This window comes from Zalophus californianus, chromosome 16, assembly GCF_009762305.2.
Source record: "Zalophus californianus isolate mZalCal1 chromosome 16, mZalCal1.pri.v2, whole genome shotgun sequence".
NCBI classification, from domain to species: domain Eukaryota; kingdom Metazoa; phylum Chordata; class Mammalia; order Carnivora; family Otariidae; genus Zalophus; species Zalophus californianus.
Genome location: NC_045610.1, coordinates 31,115,663 through 31,131,148, shown reverse-complemented (window position 1 = coordinate 31,131,148; position 15,486 = coordinate 31,115,663). Strand labels below are relative to the sequence as shown.

Below are 15,486 nucleotides of genomic sequence, written 5' to 3'. Positions count from 1 at the left end.
AGTTTTGCATCTGTTGGGAAGAGAAACATAGAAAATGAATAATAGCTTTTTCCATCCTATTAAGTGGATATTAGTGTAGTATTTATTTGACCAGAAATGGCGACAAGATAAAGAGGACTGTGAACCACCAAATAACCTCTAGAAATATTTTTACCATGTTGTTCATTTAATATGTTACAGCTTTTTAAGTTGCTCAGTGAGTGACTTCCAACTGGAAATAACTTATATCTAATTATGTTAACATTTCAACTTCTGAATTTGAGACATACAAATATAGAAACATATAAAATCTTTCTACATTATATATGTCATTTGCTTTTTTTTTTCCTTTGCTTGTTTAAATGATATATGTTAACCGTGTGGTAAAAACTCAAGCTGCGGGTCTAAAATTGTCTGTTTACAGTTTATGCAAGTCTAATTTCAAGGAGTGTCTAAAGCACAATTCAGGAAATCTATATAGTTTTGTAAGAGAAATTATTTTTATATTTAAAATACTGCATTATTTGGCTATTTTTAGATTACAATCATCTCTCAGTATAATAGATTCCTTTTTTCATAGTAAAATTAGCTGATAGTTCTTTTAAAATTGGCACTGCGATTCAGACCTACGAATTAACTTGTACAATTGTAAATCTAACATAAAATGTCTCTAAAATAGACTGCTTTATGTTCAAGCCTAAAAATTATTTCAGTTCCTTTCAAAAGAGCATTTCTCTGAGTAATAATGGAGAAATTGAGATATGGGAGTTTTGTTTTCTTTTTTTGTTGTTGTTATTGTTTTTGTTCAAAAAGTTAGGCAAAGGTATTATTTGACCATTTTGAAATATTGATCGTTGGCAGTGCACCCAGGAATTAGGGAAGCAGAAGCCACACAGCACTTCTGTTCAAAGCATAGGCTGTAGCCCCAGATTCCTACAAACTGTGACTGCACCAGTTACTAGCAGTGTGACAATGGGCAAGCTACTTAAACCTCTGTGCCCCTCAGTTTTCTCTTGTCAAATAAGGTCAATGATAGCACCGATCTCAAAGGGTGGTTATGAGGATACAGTAAGTTAATGTTTATGAGACACCTGGGAGAATGTCAGGTACATAGAAAGCTCTATGTAAACATTTGAAAAATACACGATATACTGTTGGGGCAGTGGATTCTCCACATCAGACGAGGCTGATACCAGTTTCATGTAATCACCTAATGAACAAAATGGTATTTCTCTCCTTTGATTTTTGGAACTTTGTCCATTAGGGCTAAGGAGCAAAGAGATGAGCTCCACAGTGGTTATATTGGAGCTGGCTAGTACTTTTATGTGCTGACTGTCAAACATGGCCATTATTAAAAATCAAAATATTTACATGGTAAATTATACTACATTAAAAAAAGGTAATAAATACTCAAAACTCACCACTGCCTAATCATTTTCCTACACTGTACTATCATCTTTGTTCTTGTTTACGTCTGTTACACCTGGGAACACGACACATTGGTGTACCACTTGGCATCGCTTACCAACCCCTGTAGTCAGTGACATCACATTAGTAGCTTGAAATCAGTCATGGTAGGAGTAATTACACTACGGAAATCAGCAAATGCTACAAACAAGAGCTCCCCCCAGCCCCCGCAAGAGGTGGTTGTCAAATATTTACCATCACACCACTCAAAAGATGTTTTCATGAGTGAAATAGAGACCATATCATTTCCTGTATTAAGAAGGGGATTGTAAAAAAATATATACCGACACCTTAATAGAAATTTCCCCTGTGGATAATTTAAGTACTTATTTTTTATACTAAGCATCCATTACTCTATATATCTCTAGAACCATAGCTCTGAAGAATGAGCTGTTATTTTCATTACTATGGCTAATAATGGTCTCTTTTGTATATCATTGTTTAGTTTATATTATCTAATGAGAGTCTCATGATAACCCCTAGGCGAGACAATGGCTATTAATCACTACTGTATACTGTAGATGAGAAAGTTGAGACTCCACAAGATTATTACTTTTCCATGGTTATTCGACTTGTAATTGAAGAACATTACATACAGATTTGGATTTTCTGACTGCAAATCAAGTGAAAATTCTACTATGTGATGATTGTGATATTCTTTAGGGAAACCTTACTGTGAGTTAGAAACCTCTCTCTCTCTCTTTCACCTGCTCTATTTTCCCTTCCCCTCCCTCATCCCCTTTCCTCACCCTCTCCTCTCACTCTCTTCCTCTCAAAATAACAGGTCCTAGAAGTAAGATGTATTTGAACTTTTATAAGAGTTACACTATCAAGTGTTTTTCAAGTAAATTTGGCTCTCTTTGAGTTCTGAGATTGATGGTATTGTCTTTATTTTATTCTCAGAATTCTCAGTTTTCTCTCCATCCCAGTTCCTGCCATTGTCGTCCATGTGAACCACCACCTTTACTCTTCCATTCTTTTGTCCACTGCCCATTGTTTCCCACTTCATTGTGCTCCTCCACTTTCACCAAGAACCTTGGCATCGGCAGATAGTGGTTCAAACTCCCTGCTCTCCCTCTCAAACCTCCCACTTTTCCAGCTCATTATATGCTCTGTGGTCCTCAGTCAGACCTCCCACCTATTTTCTCTATCCTTCAGCCTCCACTGTAGTTTTTACTTGTCTTCTCATTAAGTGTATAGTCTGGGGCCCATTATTTCAGTCACTCTTACAAATCCCTTCAATTCACTTGGCCCTCTGTCCTTCCGTCACGCTATTTCACAAGACTCCGGGCCTCCACAAGCTCAATCATCCACCTTCTGCACAATATACATAAGTAATGGGCATTGCTATAGAATTGCATAATTCACTAGATTGCACTAGATCTTTTACTGTATAATCATAATTATTTTAAGGTCCAATATTTTATCTATCCCTGGATCTGGTTCTGTTGGTAGTTTTATCTTTTGACAATGATCTCTATTTTTTTCTCTTGTGTTTTCCTTTGTGTCTCATAATTTTGATTCAATGTCAGACATTGAATGTACAAAGCCACAGACACTGGGATAAATATTATTTAAGCCCAGAAGTGGGCATGTCTCATCTCTGTCAGGCCGTTAGCATGGCAGGTGGTGGTAGTGGGGGAGGGGGAGGCATTCAGTCTCATTTGTAGGCAAGCTGGGTTTACATTTTGGTTCTAGAATTACAATGAGTTTAGAGTCGTCCAGTGGTTGTCTGCCATTCCCTTGTGGTTATGTAAGGTCCAGAATGCTGTAGGGTTTTTCCTCAGTGTTACTGCTCCATCCTCAGCTGGGAGGCAGCAGGCTCTACACACATCACAGTGGATGTGGATGTTTAATGTTGCTCCCTTTCCCTCCCCAATCATAGATGGCTCTTGCTTTTTGCTTGGTGCAAGGTTAGAGGTGGATGTGCGGAGTAAGGGTTGGGGAGAGGCTCTTGGTTTTCCTACTCCAGTCTCTGGTTTAGCAGGCCCTGTGCCCAAGTCACAGGGTAAGGACTTTCTCAGCCTTCCTGCTCTACCCAGTGGCAGACAACCCTACTTCCTACTTAGTGCTCAAGTGGGTTTCTTGCCCCTCTCCTTGTGGAAATCAGACTCTGCTTTGTATCAGTGTAGGAGTCTGGATTTGAAAGGTTTCCTGCCCTTGCCCCTCTAGTGACTTAGTGTTGATGCAAGATGAAGAAGACATCAGGTTTCCTGTGGCTCCCTGCCCCCCACCAGGACAAACAAGATTTTCCTGGAGTTTGGGCAGAGATTGGGGGTGTGACTATTTCTGTCCCCCAGGAACAGATGACTTTTACTTCATGTCAGTCAGTGTCCTGTCCAGGGTAGGGAATGTCTCTTGCTTTTCCCCAGCCATAGCCTGCTATTCCTTCGTATCAGAGAGGGTTGAGGGCTCTGCAATTTTATGCTTGTCCCTTATAGCAGTTGACCACCATCTTGTACTCATGCAGGGCCCAGAACATGGGTGGTACACCTGCTCCTCCCTCAAAACTTTGCAGGTTTTGCATGAGCTTTCACCACCTGGGGGGCTCTCTCAGGCCTCCTGCCCGCTCCCAATCTTTCTCGTCAGCAAGGAGCTGTTTAGGAAGAGCAGATTCTCCTTGGGGAGGGCAGGGGGCTCCCAGGAACACTAAAAACTATCATGCTAGCCCATAATCAGACCTTACAAATTTGTTATAATTTTAGATGTTTTCTTCTTACCCACTTTTATGGCAACATTTCTTACGGCACTCTGCCAAGAGAGAAGAGTTCATGTGCCCCATCTTTTCTTGGAGTTGCTCATCACCCTTTGGAATTCAGTTCACCTCAGGGTCAGCTCAGGTGAGAACCTCAGTCTCTGAGGGACTCAAAAAAAATTATTATATTTTTTAGGTTGTACAGCTTTTCCCTACATATGGTGGGAGCAAAATTCTTTGCAGTTTTCCTCATCTTAATGAGAAGCAGATCTCCTTCTTTTTTAAGAAACTTTCAAACAATTTTAACATGCCCCGCAAAACCCTGCACAGTCATATTTGCTTATCTGTCCAGCCAAATCTTGTGTCATTCTCCCCTCCTTCATTCACTATGCTCCAGCAACAGTAATCTCTCAGTTCCTCAAATGTGCCAAGTTTTTCCCATCCCCAAAGAGCCTTTGCACGTGCTGTTCGCTCAGCCTAGAGTGTTCTTCCCTATGTCCATACCTCCTTAACTGCAGTTCCTCCAGAGATCCTTTATCCCATACCCCCTATTCAAATTAGTACATAAATTACTTCCTCATTCTTTTTCACAGCTGGACAACATCCCATTATGTGGATACGTTGTTTTCAGTCAGTCCCCATTGGTGGTTATTTAGATTATTGCCAATCCTTTTTTTTTTTAACTGTTAATAATCTTGTACAGAAAACATATCTGTGGGCTAAATTCCTAGAAGAATTGCTGGATTAAATGGTACATGGAGACAGTGAGGATAGTGCTTAAGAGTCTGGGCTTTGATTTGCAACGACATGGATGGAACTGGAGGGTGTTATGCTGAGTGAAATAAGTCAATCAGAGAAAGACATGTATCATATGACCTCACTGATATGAGGAATTTTTAACCTCAGGAAACAAACTGAGGGTTGCTGGAGTGGTGGGGGGTGGGAGGGATGGGGTGGCTGGGTGGTAGACATTGGGGAGGGTGTGTGGTATGGTGAGCGCTGTGAATTGTGCAAGACTGTTGAATCACAGATCTGTACTTCTGAAACAAATAATGCAATGTATGTTAAGAAAAAAAAAAGAAGAAGATAGCAGGAGGGGAAGAATGAAGGGGAGTAAGTCGGAGGGGGAGACGAACCATGAGAGACGATGGACTCTGAAAAACAAACTGAGGTTTCTAGAAGTGAGGGGGGTGGGGGGATGGGTTAGCCTGGTGATGGGTATTAAAGAGGGCACGTTCTGTGTGGAGCACTGGGTGTTATGCACAAACAATGAATCATGGAACACTACATCAAAAACTAATGATGTAATGTATGGTGATTAACATAACAATAGAAAATTAAAATTTAAAAAAAAAGAGTCTGGGCTTTGCCACCTGCCAGCCGTGTAACTTGGGCAAATGATTTCACCTTTCTGTGCCTCAGTTCCCTCATTTGTAAAATGGGGATGATTGCAGTACCTTTTAATTGCCGTGAGGCCTAACAGAGTTGGTACATGTGTAGTACTTGGAACAGTGTCTACCACATAACCACTCAATAAATGTCAGCTGGTATTAATAACATTTAAGATTTTATGTAGATATTAACAAGTTCCCATAAATATGGGAAAAATTTATACTCCCATCAGTATGGGAACGACTGTCTCTTCACACTCTCAATAGTGTCTTATTAAACAACTTTTTAATCTTTGCTAACATGATATACATGGCATCTCATAATAGTTTAATTTGTATTTGTCTCATTAAGAGTGAAGTTAAGCATATTTTCACATGTTTAAGTGCATTTGTCTTTCCTGTGTCCTGAATGTTCAGCATGTTCCCCAGACTCCTGTTTGTCACTGGCCTTGTTCTTACTGATTTGTAGTTCTTTGTGTGTTTCGGGATTTAGTCTTTGCTGTGCTGTAAGTTACTCTTTCACAGTATTCAACACTTTTCTATCGTTGTACTTATTTCTATTTTTAACACTGTCTTTATTTATGGTTATGTTTTAAGGCTCCATAGACCAAGGTCCATCTTTATTTGTTCATCATTGCATATTGAACACAAAGCAAAATACTGAACACATAATAAATGATCAATACATATTTGATGAATGGGCCAAATACGACAAAGAGAATCTCATTACCTAAATAGACTGGAAAACTGGAAGGAAAGTAGTTTGTACAAAAACATGATGAGTTTAGTTTTGGATATGTTGAGTTTTAGGTGACAGCTAAATATGTATAATACTCTTACTTTGGCAAGATAGTCATGAAGATTTTGGAGTCATCCCCATGAAGTGGTTGATTGGAAACAGATGATCTCTGATGGAAAGAATGTTATGTGAGAGTCTATAGACAAACACTTCCAATCAGAAACAATTTCAAGTGATTATAGTTGTCATAATAGTTTTAAGACAGATATGAAATGAAAAGGAAAAATAGAAACTATATGTTTACAAGAATAAAGCAAATGAGGAATGGAGAAAAAATTTAATGCCTTGGAATAACAATGATTATTGAAAAGTATTTAGATTTTGTTATAATTTTGCCCAAATCACTTATTATGAAGAAATGAAATCATTTCCTAATGGAAAGCTGAGTCTATCGTAAGCATACAAGCTTATGGAAACCAAAAGCGCTCTTTTTGTATAAAGTAAGCTACTTGGTTTATCAGTATTGTGTTTTTCAGTTTATAATTGGACAGTGATTGTGTTTTCTAGTACTGAACTATCACTGAGAGATTATTACTATCAATTTAGCCTCCAGTTCTGTTTTTCAGATTATAGTGGCTGCATGAAAAAGAAGAAACCATTCAGTCTTCTAAAAAGAAATGCTTATTTTTTCAGAACAGAGAATTTATCCTAAAATAAGCTGTACATATTATTTAACCCAAAAGAATCATCTTTATGGCTAGAGTCCTTCATTAACCATATTGACTAAAATGGATATGGATTAGTACCTTTAATAAGTCTGTTGTGAAGTTATAGTCCTTGTTTAATGGATTGTAAGAAAATAATCAGGGGACTCCTGGGCGGCTCAGTTGGTTAAGCGTCTGCCTTCGGCTCAGGTCATGATCCCAGGGCCCTGGGATCGAGCCCCGCATCAGGCTCCCTTCTTCTCCCTCTGCCTGCTGCTCCCCCTGCTCGCTCACTGTCTCTCTCTCTCTTTCTCTCTCTCTGACAAATAAATAAAATCTTTAAAAAGAAAAAGAAAGGGCAGGAATTCTATTCTGATGGCATAGAGAATGTGTGGTACTCCAATATCAATGTCAATTTTTAAATGACACGGTGGATTAAAAGATACTGAAGTGTATATTTTTTTCTCCTTTTCATGAAAAAAAATCTGTGACTTAAAATCTAAAAGTATAGCTATATTGGTTGGACAAACAAATCATTTGAACAAAAACCTTAGTCCCATTAGAATGACTTTCTGCCTAACATTTAGCTGTCCTTTGCCTTATTGACCGGACATTCTGGGATTTCTGAGCATTTTTATCATGAAAGCAAGATTCTTCTGTACAGTCATGACATTCTCCCCTGCAGGCAAGGTGGTTGTCAGTGATAAATAAAATGATCTGTAACAAAAACGCAGAAAGTGTGAAAAAAGAAAATAAGTCTCCTCGAACTGGTGCAGCAGCAGGCAACCATGGCCCATCCTGCTGAGCACGTGCTGCCGGAAGAGATGGACATGGTGGTCACTTCAGGGGCTTGTAAGAAGCCAGTCATTTGCTTATGCTGACTTCCCAGAAATGCTCATTTTTCTACTTAAAATAGGAACATTTATTCACTAAGAGAGCAAAGAAATTCCTAGACGGCCTGTGTTCATCGGCAAAGGAAACAGTTACAGAATGTTTATTTTTTTTTTTTTTTTTTTTTTTTAAAGATTTTATTTATTTATTTGAGAGAGAGAGAGAATGAGAGAGAGAGAGAGCGAGCACATGAGAGGGGGAAGGGTCAGAGGGAGAAGCAGACTCCTTGCTGAGCAGGGAGCCCGATGCGGGACTCGATCCTGAGACTCCAGGATCATGACCTGAGCCGAAAGCAGTCGCTTAACCAACTGAGCCACCCAGGCGCCCCAGTTACAGAATGTTTAGCAAAGGTCTTATGTTATACAACTTGTGTTAATGGACTGGAAATAAATCTAAAATAAAGCCTTTCTTAATTATAAAAACAACATCTTCAGAACTGTTCTCAAAGAATATTCTTCAAGAAGTGAATGGTGACAAAGTAAGGTTTTATTTCATTCAAATAGTTACTATTTGTGCATTTTTGCTCTGCCTCATGCTGAGACTTAGGGGAATGGAAGTCAGTGGTCTATTGTGGTAGCTCAGTTACTTTCCAAAGAAGTAGACTACCTGAGCCATGGAGTCTGTTCTTTTGTGCATTTATGTATATTATACCCATCAATGGAGCCATGATAAGCCAGGATCAAAGGACTGATCCAAAAGGTCAATTAAAATCCTCAGCAGCATGCAGGGATATAGCAGAAGGATAGAAACCATTGTATTCTAGAGGGGTACCATCCATAGCTGCAATATAAAAGAATGTGGCTACTCAACATGGGCCTGTTCTCTTGATATGAGGACACAAATGTACTCATTTACAGAAATATGGCCAAATAATTTCTTGCTTACTTCAATCTGCATTTCTTTATAGTTCACTAACTACTCTCAAACCCATTACAGAAATGAAAGCTAAGGGGCGCCTGGGTGGCTCAGATGGTTAAGCGTCTGCCTTCGGCTCAGGTCATGATCCCAGGGTCCTGGGATCGAGTCCCGCATCAGGCTCCCTGCTCCTTGGGAGCCTGCTTCTCCCTCTGCCTCTCTCTCTCTGTCTCTGTCTCTCATGAATGAATGAATAAAATCTTTAAAAAAAAAAAAAAATGAAAGCTAAGTTTAGCAAATTGTTTGGCCATTTATGTTTAGTGCACAAAATTCTTAAATTAACAAAATAAAATACCACAATCCATTGTAAATCACTTTGCTAAACTTTCAGACTTCACAAGGAATTTGGTCTTGTCCAGAAGCTACTTTCAAGCCCCTGCTGATCTGGCATTGAAGCACCAGTTCCCTGCAGAGCTGAGCGAAGGAATGTAAGGGAGCCAATTAAGGAAACTTTGAGCCAGAATAGACAAGCAGGGGCCATCTTGTCCATCCTTCTGCCTTCAGGAAAAACCATCCCCTGCACCAAAAATTTTTGCTTGAATCCTGCTGACAAAAATGCTCACCCCATGTAAATGACAACTCATAATCCAGTTAATGCAACTAAAGCAGATTGTTAACTGTTTGGGACTTATTTATTGTGTTCTAAAGATGCTGAGTCTGAAAGCTCATCTGAATTGTTTTAATTCCTCCTTTCGAGAAAATTATTTGTACAAGAAATGTACTCAAATAATTGTAAAGATGTGGGAAGTTTGCATCCAGGAAATAAAGTTATCTTTATCATCTTATTAAATGTATTTTTGGTTTCTCTTCACTCTAGATCTACCTTATGGGTGGGAGGAAGCTTACACAGCAGATGGAATCAAGTACTTCATCAAGTAAGTACAAGCATCTCAACCAAGTAAGCAATTTCCTTCACATCTGGAGAGAACCTGGAAGTTGCAGAATAATCAGCAAAACTAAGAAACCCTCTTGGAGGTTACAAAAATTAGTAACAAGAAATGAAGCCTCACCATTTTCATTTCATGTGATTTAAATGCTAATATCAGATATCGTTTAGGGGGTGAAAAACTAGTAATTATTTCAAGGGAAACAGCAAAAAGTTGGAACAAGATCATAATTTGAACTTAAATGTTGGCTGCCTGAATTCACTTCTGACTAAAAGTATTAATACTTATGAGAAGTTAATATCTAATGAAAAAATCGATTTGTATGTCTTAACACTTCTTCATACTTAATACAATAATACTAATAATAATCAGCATTTTTAGTGCTTTACAGTATACATAGTTCATTCATTCTGCAAATATATTTTGAGCATTTGCTGTGTGCCAGGCAATGTACCATGCCTTGGAGATTCAGTAGTAAAATATACAGGCTAGTTCTCTGATGTCATGGAATTTATATAATAGTAGGAAAAATAATAAATAACAACATAAACGAGGCATAATATGAACAAACCCTGTCTAAGTGGATTCTCAGAACACGTTTTGAGGTATATATGCCTTATTTTCACTGTTTTATGGATGAAGAACATAAGAGCTTGCAGCAGTTGCCCAAAAATCCACAGCTACTAAATTACCAAATCAGAAGAGAATCAAAGTCTTTTGACTCCAGGATTCTACTATACTGGACTGCCAATGATAGAGACATGTCTTTGAAAGCTTCAATAGCAATACATATTCTGTCTACTGAACTGGTTAGTTTTATCCTGGACAAAGCAGACTGATCTACTTCTACTCTATTCTGGGCAGCTCCTTTCATGTCAGAATTGACATTATGAGAACACAAATAGGAATCCCAAAGACTCTTGAGACCTAAAAGACTCCCTTTATTGTCCTTTCTAGCAATGTATTCTTGTTATACATTTGGAGAGGAAAGGGGAAATATGTCCTTGATGTCCTTTCAGTTGTACAAATATTTTCCAAAGCAATATCCAAATTCTGGATTCCCAAGCTCTGTCACTTCACACGGGTTCCTATACCCTCTTCACCTCAGTTTTCTCATCATAAAGTAAGGGAAGTATTGCCTACTTCATAGAGTTGTTAAATGTTAAGTTCCTAGCATAGAACTTTGAACATAGTAGATGCCCAGTAGTCATCATTAATTTACAGTATGGAGAAGCCCATAATGGTGGGGGGGGAACATGAAAAATCATATGACCATTGAAAACAGTGAAGATTCAAAAGCTTCTTATTTAAAAAGATTTGAGGGAAAAAAACTAGCGATAAACCTGGCAATGTGTTTTTGTGATGTATTTTCTTCTTGTGGTCTCTAGCAAAAAGTAATAAAGCAAAGGCGTAGTTTATAGTGTATGGAGAAAGGAACTTTTGGAATAGAGAACCCAGGAATCCCATGCAGGGATTACATTTAGCACCATACTGTTCACTTTCAGAATCATGTCTCTTCTGGAAGGAGAGTTGGGCCCTGATACGCTGGGTTTACTATGCTGAGTTCCTGGAAGATTTGAATCAGGGTACTGTAGACGTGGCAGGAAAAAGAAAAACCACATTCACGTTTTCATTGGGTTTTTTTCTCATATTAACTTTGTAATGATTAAGGGAAAAGATGTAGGGGGAGGAAAATGAGCATTTAATTTTTTTTAAAGATTTATTGTTTTGAGAGAGAGAGAGAGAGCACACGTGAGCAGGGGGAGGGGCAGAGGGAAAGAATCTCAAGCAAACTCCATGCTGAGTGCAGAGCCTGATGTAGGGCTCAATCTCACAACCCCAAGTTCATGACCTAAGCCAAAATCAAGAGTCAGACCCTTAACTGACTGAGCCACTCAGGTGCCCTGAGAATGAGCATTTATTGGGCACAACCTGATGCTGGGTAACCAGGCATATGTTAGGTGTACTTTTCTATGCATTGTATCACTTAATTCTCCTAATAGTGTGGAAAATGGACACCACTTGGCTCTTATTAGAGTGGTATTATGATGGTGGTGAGCTGCATCCTGCCTTCAGCCATGCCTGTCTCCTAGAAAGCCCCCAAAAGAAAAGCCTGATCAAAGGAAGGCAAAGTAGCGTTCAATTATTTACTGGGGTTCTAGTTCAAAGGCCTTTGAAAAACATCAGTAAATGAGTCTAGACCCTGTGGGGACTCCTTAGCCTCAGTCGGCTGTCAGTATCTCCTAATCCAAAGCTGAGTGTCATCGCCTAACTAGTGCCATGTGAGGAAAGGACACCAAAGGCACAATCACAGATCACCAAAGACAAGGAGGAAGCAAGAGATGGCCAGCCAAAGGGTGAGTGTTTCCCATTGCCCGGTACCCAGCTGGCTTAAACAGCTCTGTCTAGCAGACCAGAACAACAATCTTGGGCTGGGCTCCTCCTACAAGGAAGAATAGCATCCAAGGAGAGGAAAGAAGAGAAAAAGAGTAAACAAATCATTTACCCTGAGGTCTAACTCACAGTCCTGTGGAAGGAACAGAAAGAGACACTACGTTTATGTAGTCTACTCCAGCATAAAAAATATATCCCTTAAACCTAAACCTAAATATATTCCTTAAACCTGTCTTTTGAAGCCCATCAATTCTCTTCCTTGACCTTAACCTTGACTTATAAAGAAAGCAGAAAAGAGATGATAAGATAGATTTGTTCCCCAAAGGACAATGGTGGATATCATTGTATCACCATTACAGTTGGAGAAACTATGTGGAAAAGAGGCTAACTTGGTCAAAGCCATGCAGTAGTAAAATTGCAGAGCCAAAGTAAGTAAAGCCAGCCCCCAAACACACACACACACACACACACACACACACACACACACACCCATGCTTTACCACCTACACCTCCTTATTTTAATGTAGTATGTTTCCATGTGACAAGAAAAATATTGTAAACAAATCTTGATTTAGGGAGAGCTCCTTACTTTATCCATTTTTAAGTAGCAGAATAGAAACTTAGTTCTAAGAATACTTAGTTATCTCCTGGAGATTAGAAAGGCCAAATAGTAAAGATAAGAAAAGCTAATACTGTACCAGTGCTTCCTTTACTCAGCCTTGTGGAGGAACGGGCTGCTTGCCTGAGTTAGGTTTTTTCTGCTAGAAGTTAACCCCATTCAAGCGCCAGCATTTATTTTAGCTTGACTATTCTTTTTTTTTTTAAGATTTTATTTATTTATTTGAGAGAGAGAGAATGAGAGATAGAGAGCACGAGAGGGAAGAGGGTCAGAGGGAGAAGCAGACTCCCTGCCGAGCAGGGAGCCCAATGTGGGACTCGATCCCAGGACTCCAGGATCATGACCCGAGCCGAAGGCAGTCGCTTAACCGACTGAGCCACCCAGGCGCCCTTAGCTTGACTATTCTTGATCAAAGTTTTACTTAATAAGTGTTGCATACTTCCCTGCCTTCTTACAATGAGGCTACTGAACAAAATCTTCATGAATGTCAGTCTTATGCATAATATAGTGAGTTCTGCAGGGGGAGGGTAAGCGCCATAAACTAGAATGGGACCCAGCTGTCATCTGTTGCGGCTCTCAGTGTGCCTGGCCATCTCCTTACCCCCATTCTCCTTTTTTATCTTTTACACACCTTACCCTCTTCCCCAGGAGTTTCTCAACTGAGGACAGGACGCCAGATCATCAAATTAATTTGAATTGCTTGTAAATAGCTCTTGGGTGTGGACCTGCAGGGGCTTGTGTGAGTCAAGTTCAGGAGTTCTGGTGCAGGTGGAGCTGATATTCCCCATCTGATAGAGGGGAAAGAAGAGCCTGAGCTTTGGATTTGGAAAAACTTGGGTCCAAATGCGGGTGTCTCCACAGGATAGCTGAACGACCTCGGGCATGTTTACTTAAGCTCTCTGAGCTTTAATTCTCCATATTTACAGAATGGAAAGAATATTAGCACTCCCTAGGGTTCTTGTCCAGAATGAATGAGCTTGTGTATGTGAAAAACCTATCATAGCTCCTGACCCAAAGTACACACTTCCAGCCAAGTTTAGCCGTCCTCACTCCCTCCCCTCACTCTTAACATTCTGGTGAGGGTTAGTTCCTGGCTCTTAGCTGCTAGGTTCAGATAGGTGATGTTGCCACATTTGTAATGGCTGCATACACAAGCATCCATTGTGTGTCCTTCTTGGAACTATATAGCTTTTTTGTCTTATTTTTTCATCTTCATCCTCCCATTTACCCCAGCTGAAATTTTGAGCCTGGATAACCTTAGCTTTTGAGGTAGGAGTAGTTCATTTACCAGGTAAATGTACTTTGGAGGCAGGAAATAGCAAGTAATGAACTCAGGTCATTGCCTTTCTTACCTTTACTTAAAAAGAACAGGTTGAAAAAAAAAAAAAAAAAAAAAGAACAGGTTGAAATTGCCCTTCCAGAACACCGGAGGAGATAATAGTCTGTATACATATAATCTCTTCCCTGAAATTGACACCTGTCACTGTCTTCCCGGAAATTGAATGGTTCCATCTGATGGAAGCCAAGCCTCAGGCAAAGGAATAACTGTCAGTGCTGTCCCAAGAATGCCCAGATGAATATAGTCCTCATTGACTATTCCTGCACATGTCCATTGCACACCTAATAATACTTTGTAGTCATCTACTTAAGTTCTGATGCAAGAGAAGAAAGCATTTTACCTGGTATAAACAAATGTAATCAAAATGTTGGCATTGCTGGAGCCAGCATTTCACAGAACTAACAAACGTGTGTCTGTATATATATGTGTATCAATATGTGTATGTAATATGCATATAGGCAGGGCTTGCCTCACTTGCGCTATATATATATATATATATATATATATATATATATGCACATACCAATGCATTCAAAGGAAAACTTTCATATTTTTTCCCTTAGAGAGTTGCAGCATTCTTAAATTTAACAACAAGGGGCACCTGGGTGGCTCAGTCATTAAGCGTCTGCCTTCGGCTCAGGTCATGATCTCAGGGTTCTGGGATCGAGTCCCACATCAGGCTCCCTGCTCCTCGGGAAGCCTCCTTCTCCTTCCCACTCCCCCTGTTTGTGTTCCCTCTCTCGCTGTGTCTGTCTCTGTCAAATAAATAAATAAATAAAATCTTTAAAAATAACAATTAAAAAATAAATAAATAAATTTAATGACAAATGTCAGTTATCTTGGTGGGACTATGATGAAATTATCTGATTAACTTAACCATTTTCCCACCCAGTTTCTTCCCTTTGAAAGTTGTATACTATTATAGATTTATAGTAGTCCTTTGATATGATTCCACTTTAAAATGTGTTATAAAATTTAATAAAATTATTGAGAGTTATGTTTAATAGTAAAACTTAATTTTTACAAATTAGACATTATTGCTACATTGCTTTCATTGTGTTTTTTTCTTTTTCTATTGAAAAATTCAGATTCACTGTGATTGATGATCGTAATTGTTAATTCTATTGCCGCATGATAAATTTCTCCCAAATTTTGCAGCTTAAAACAGTAAACGTTTTCTCACCCAGTTTCAGAGGGTCAAGAATCCAGGTGTGGTTTTACTGGATCATTCTGGATCTTTCTCTCTAGGTTTCTCATGAAGTTATGATCAAGCTATTAGCCAAGGCTAGGGATTGAAGAGTGCCTTAGTGGGGCTGGTATATTTTTTCCAAGCTCACACGTCTGGCTGTTGGCAGGAGGCTTCAGTTCCTCACCAAAACGTGGACCTTTCTCCATAGGACTGCACACAACAAGAAAGCGGGCTTCCCCCAAAACAAGAGACAAGAGAAAGAGTGAGAGCAAGAGAA

General features: G+C 39.3%; 1 protein-coding gene across 6 annotated transcripts in view; it reads left to right on the top strand.

Annotated features, from left to right (window-relative positions):
- STXBP4 (syntaxin binding protein 4) overlaps window positions 1-15,486 on the top strand; it is a 228,133-nt gene that overhangs the window by 154,635 nt on the left and 58,012 nt on the right. For all 6 annotated transcript variants that reach the window (XM_027568028.1, XM_027568027.2, XM_027568031.2 and 3 more), the window contains one exon: window positions 9,599-9,656. In XM_027568028.1, the coding sequence (XP_027423829.1) occupies window positions 9,599-9,656 (58 nt within the window). The remainder of the gene's footprint in view (window positions 1-9,598; window positions 9,657-15,486) is intronic.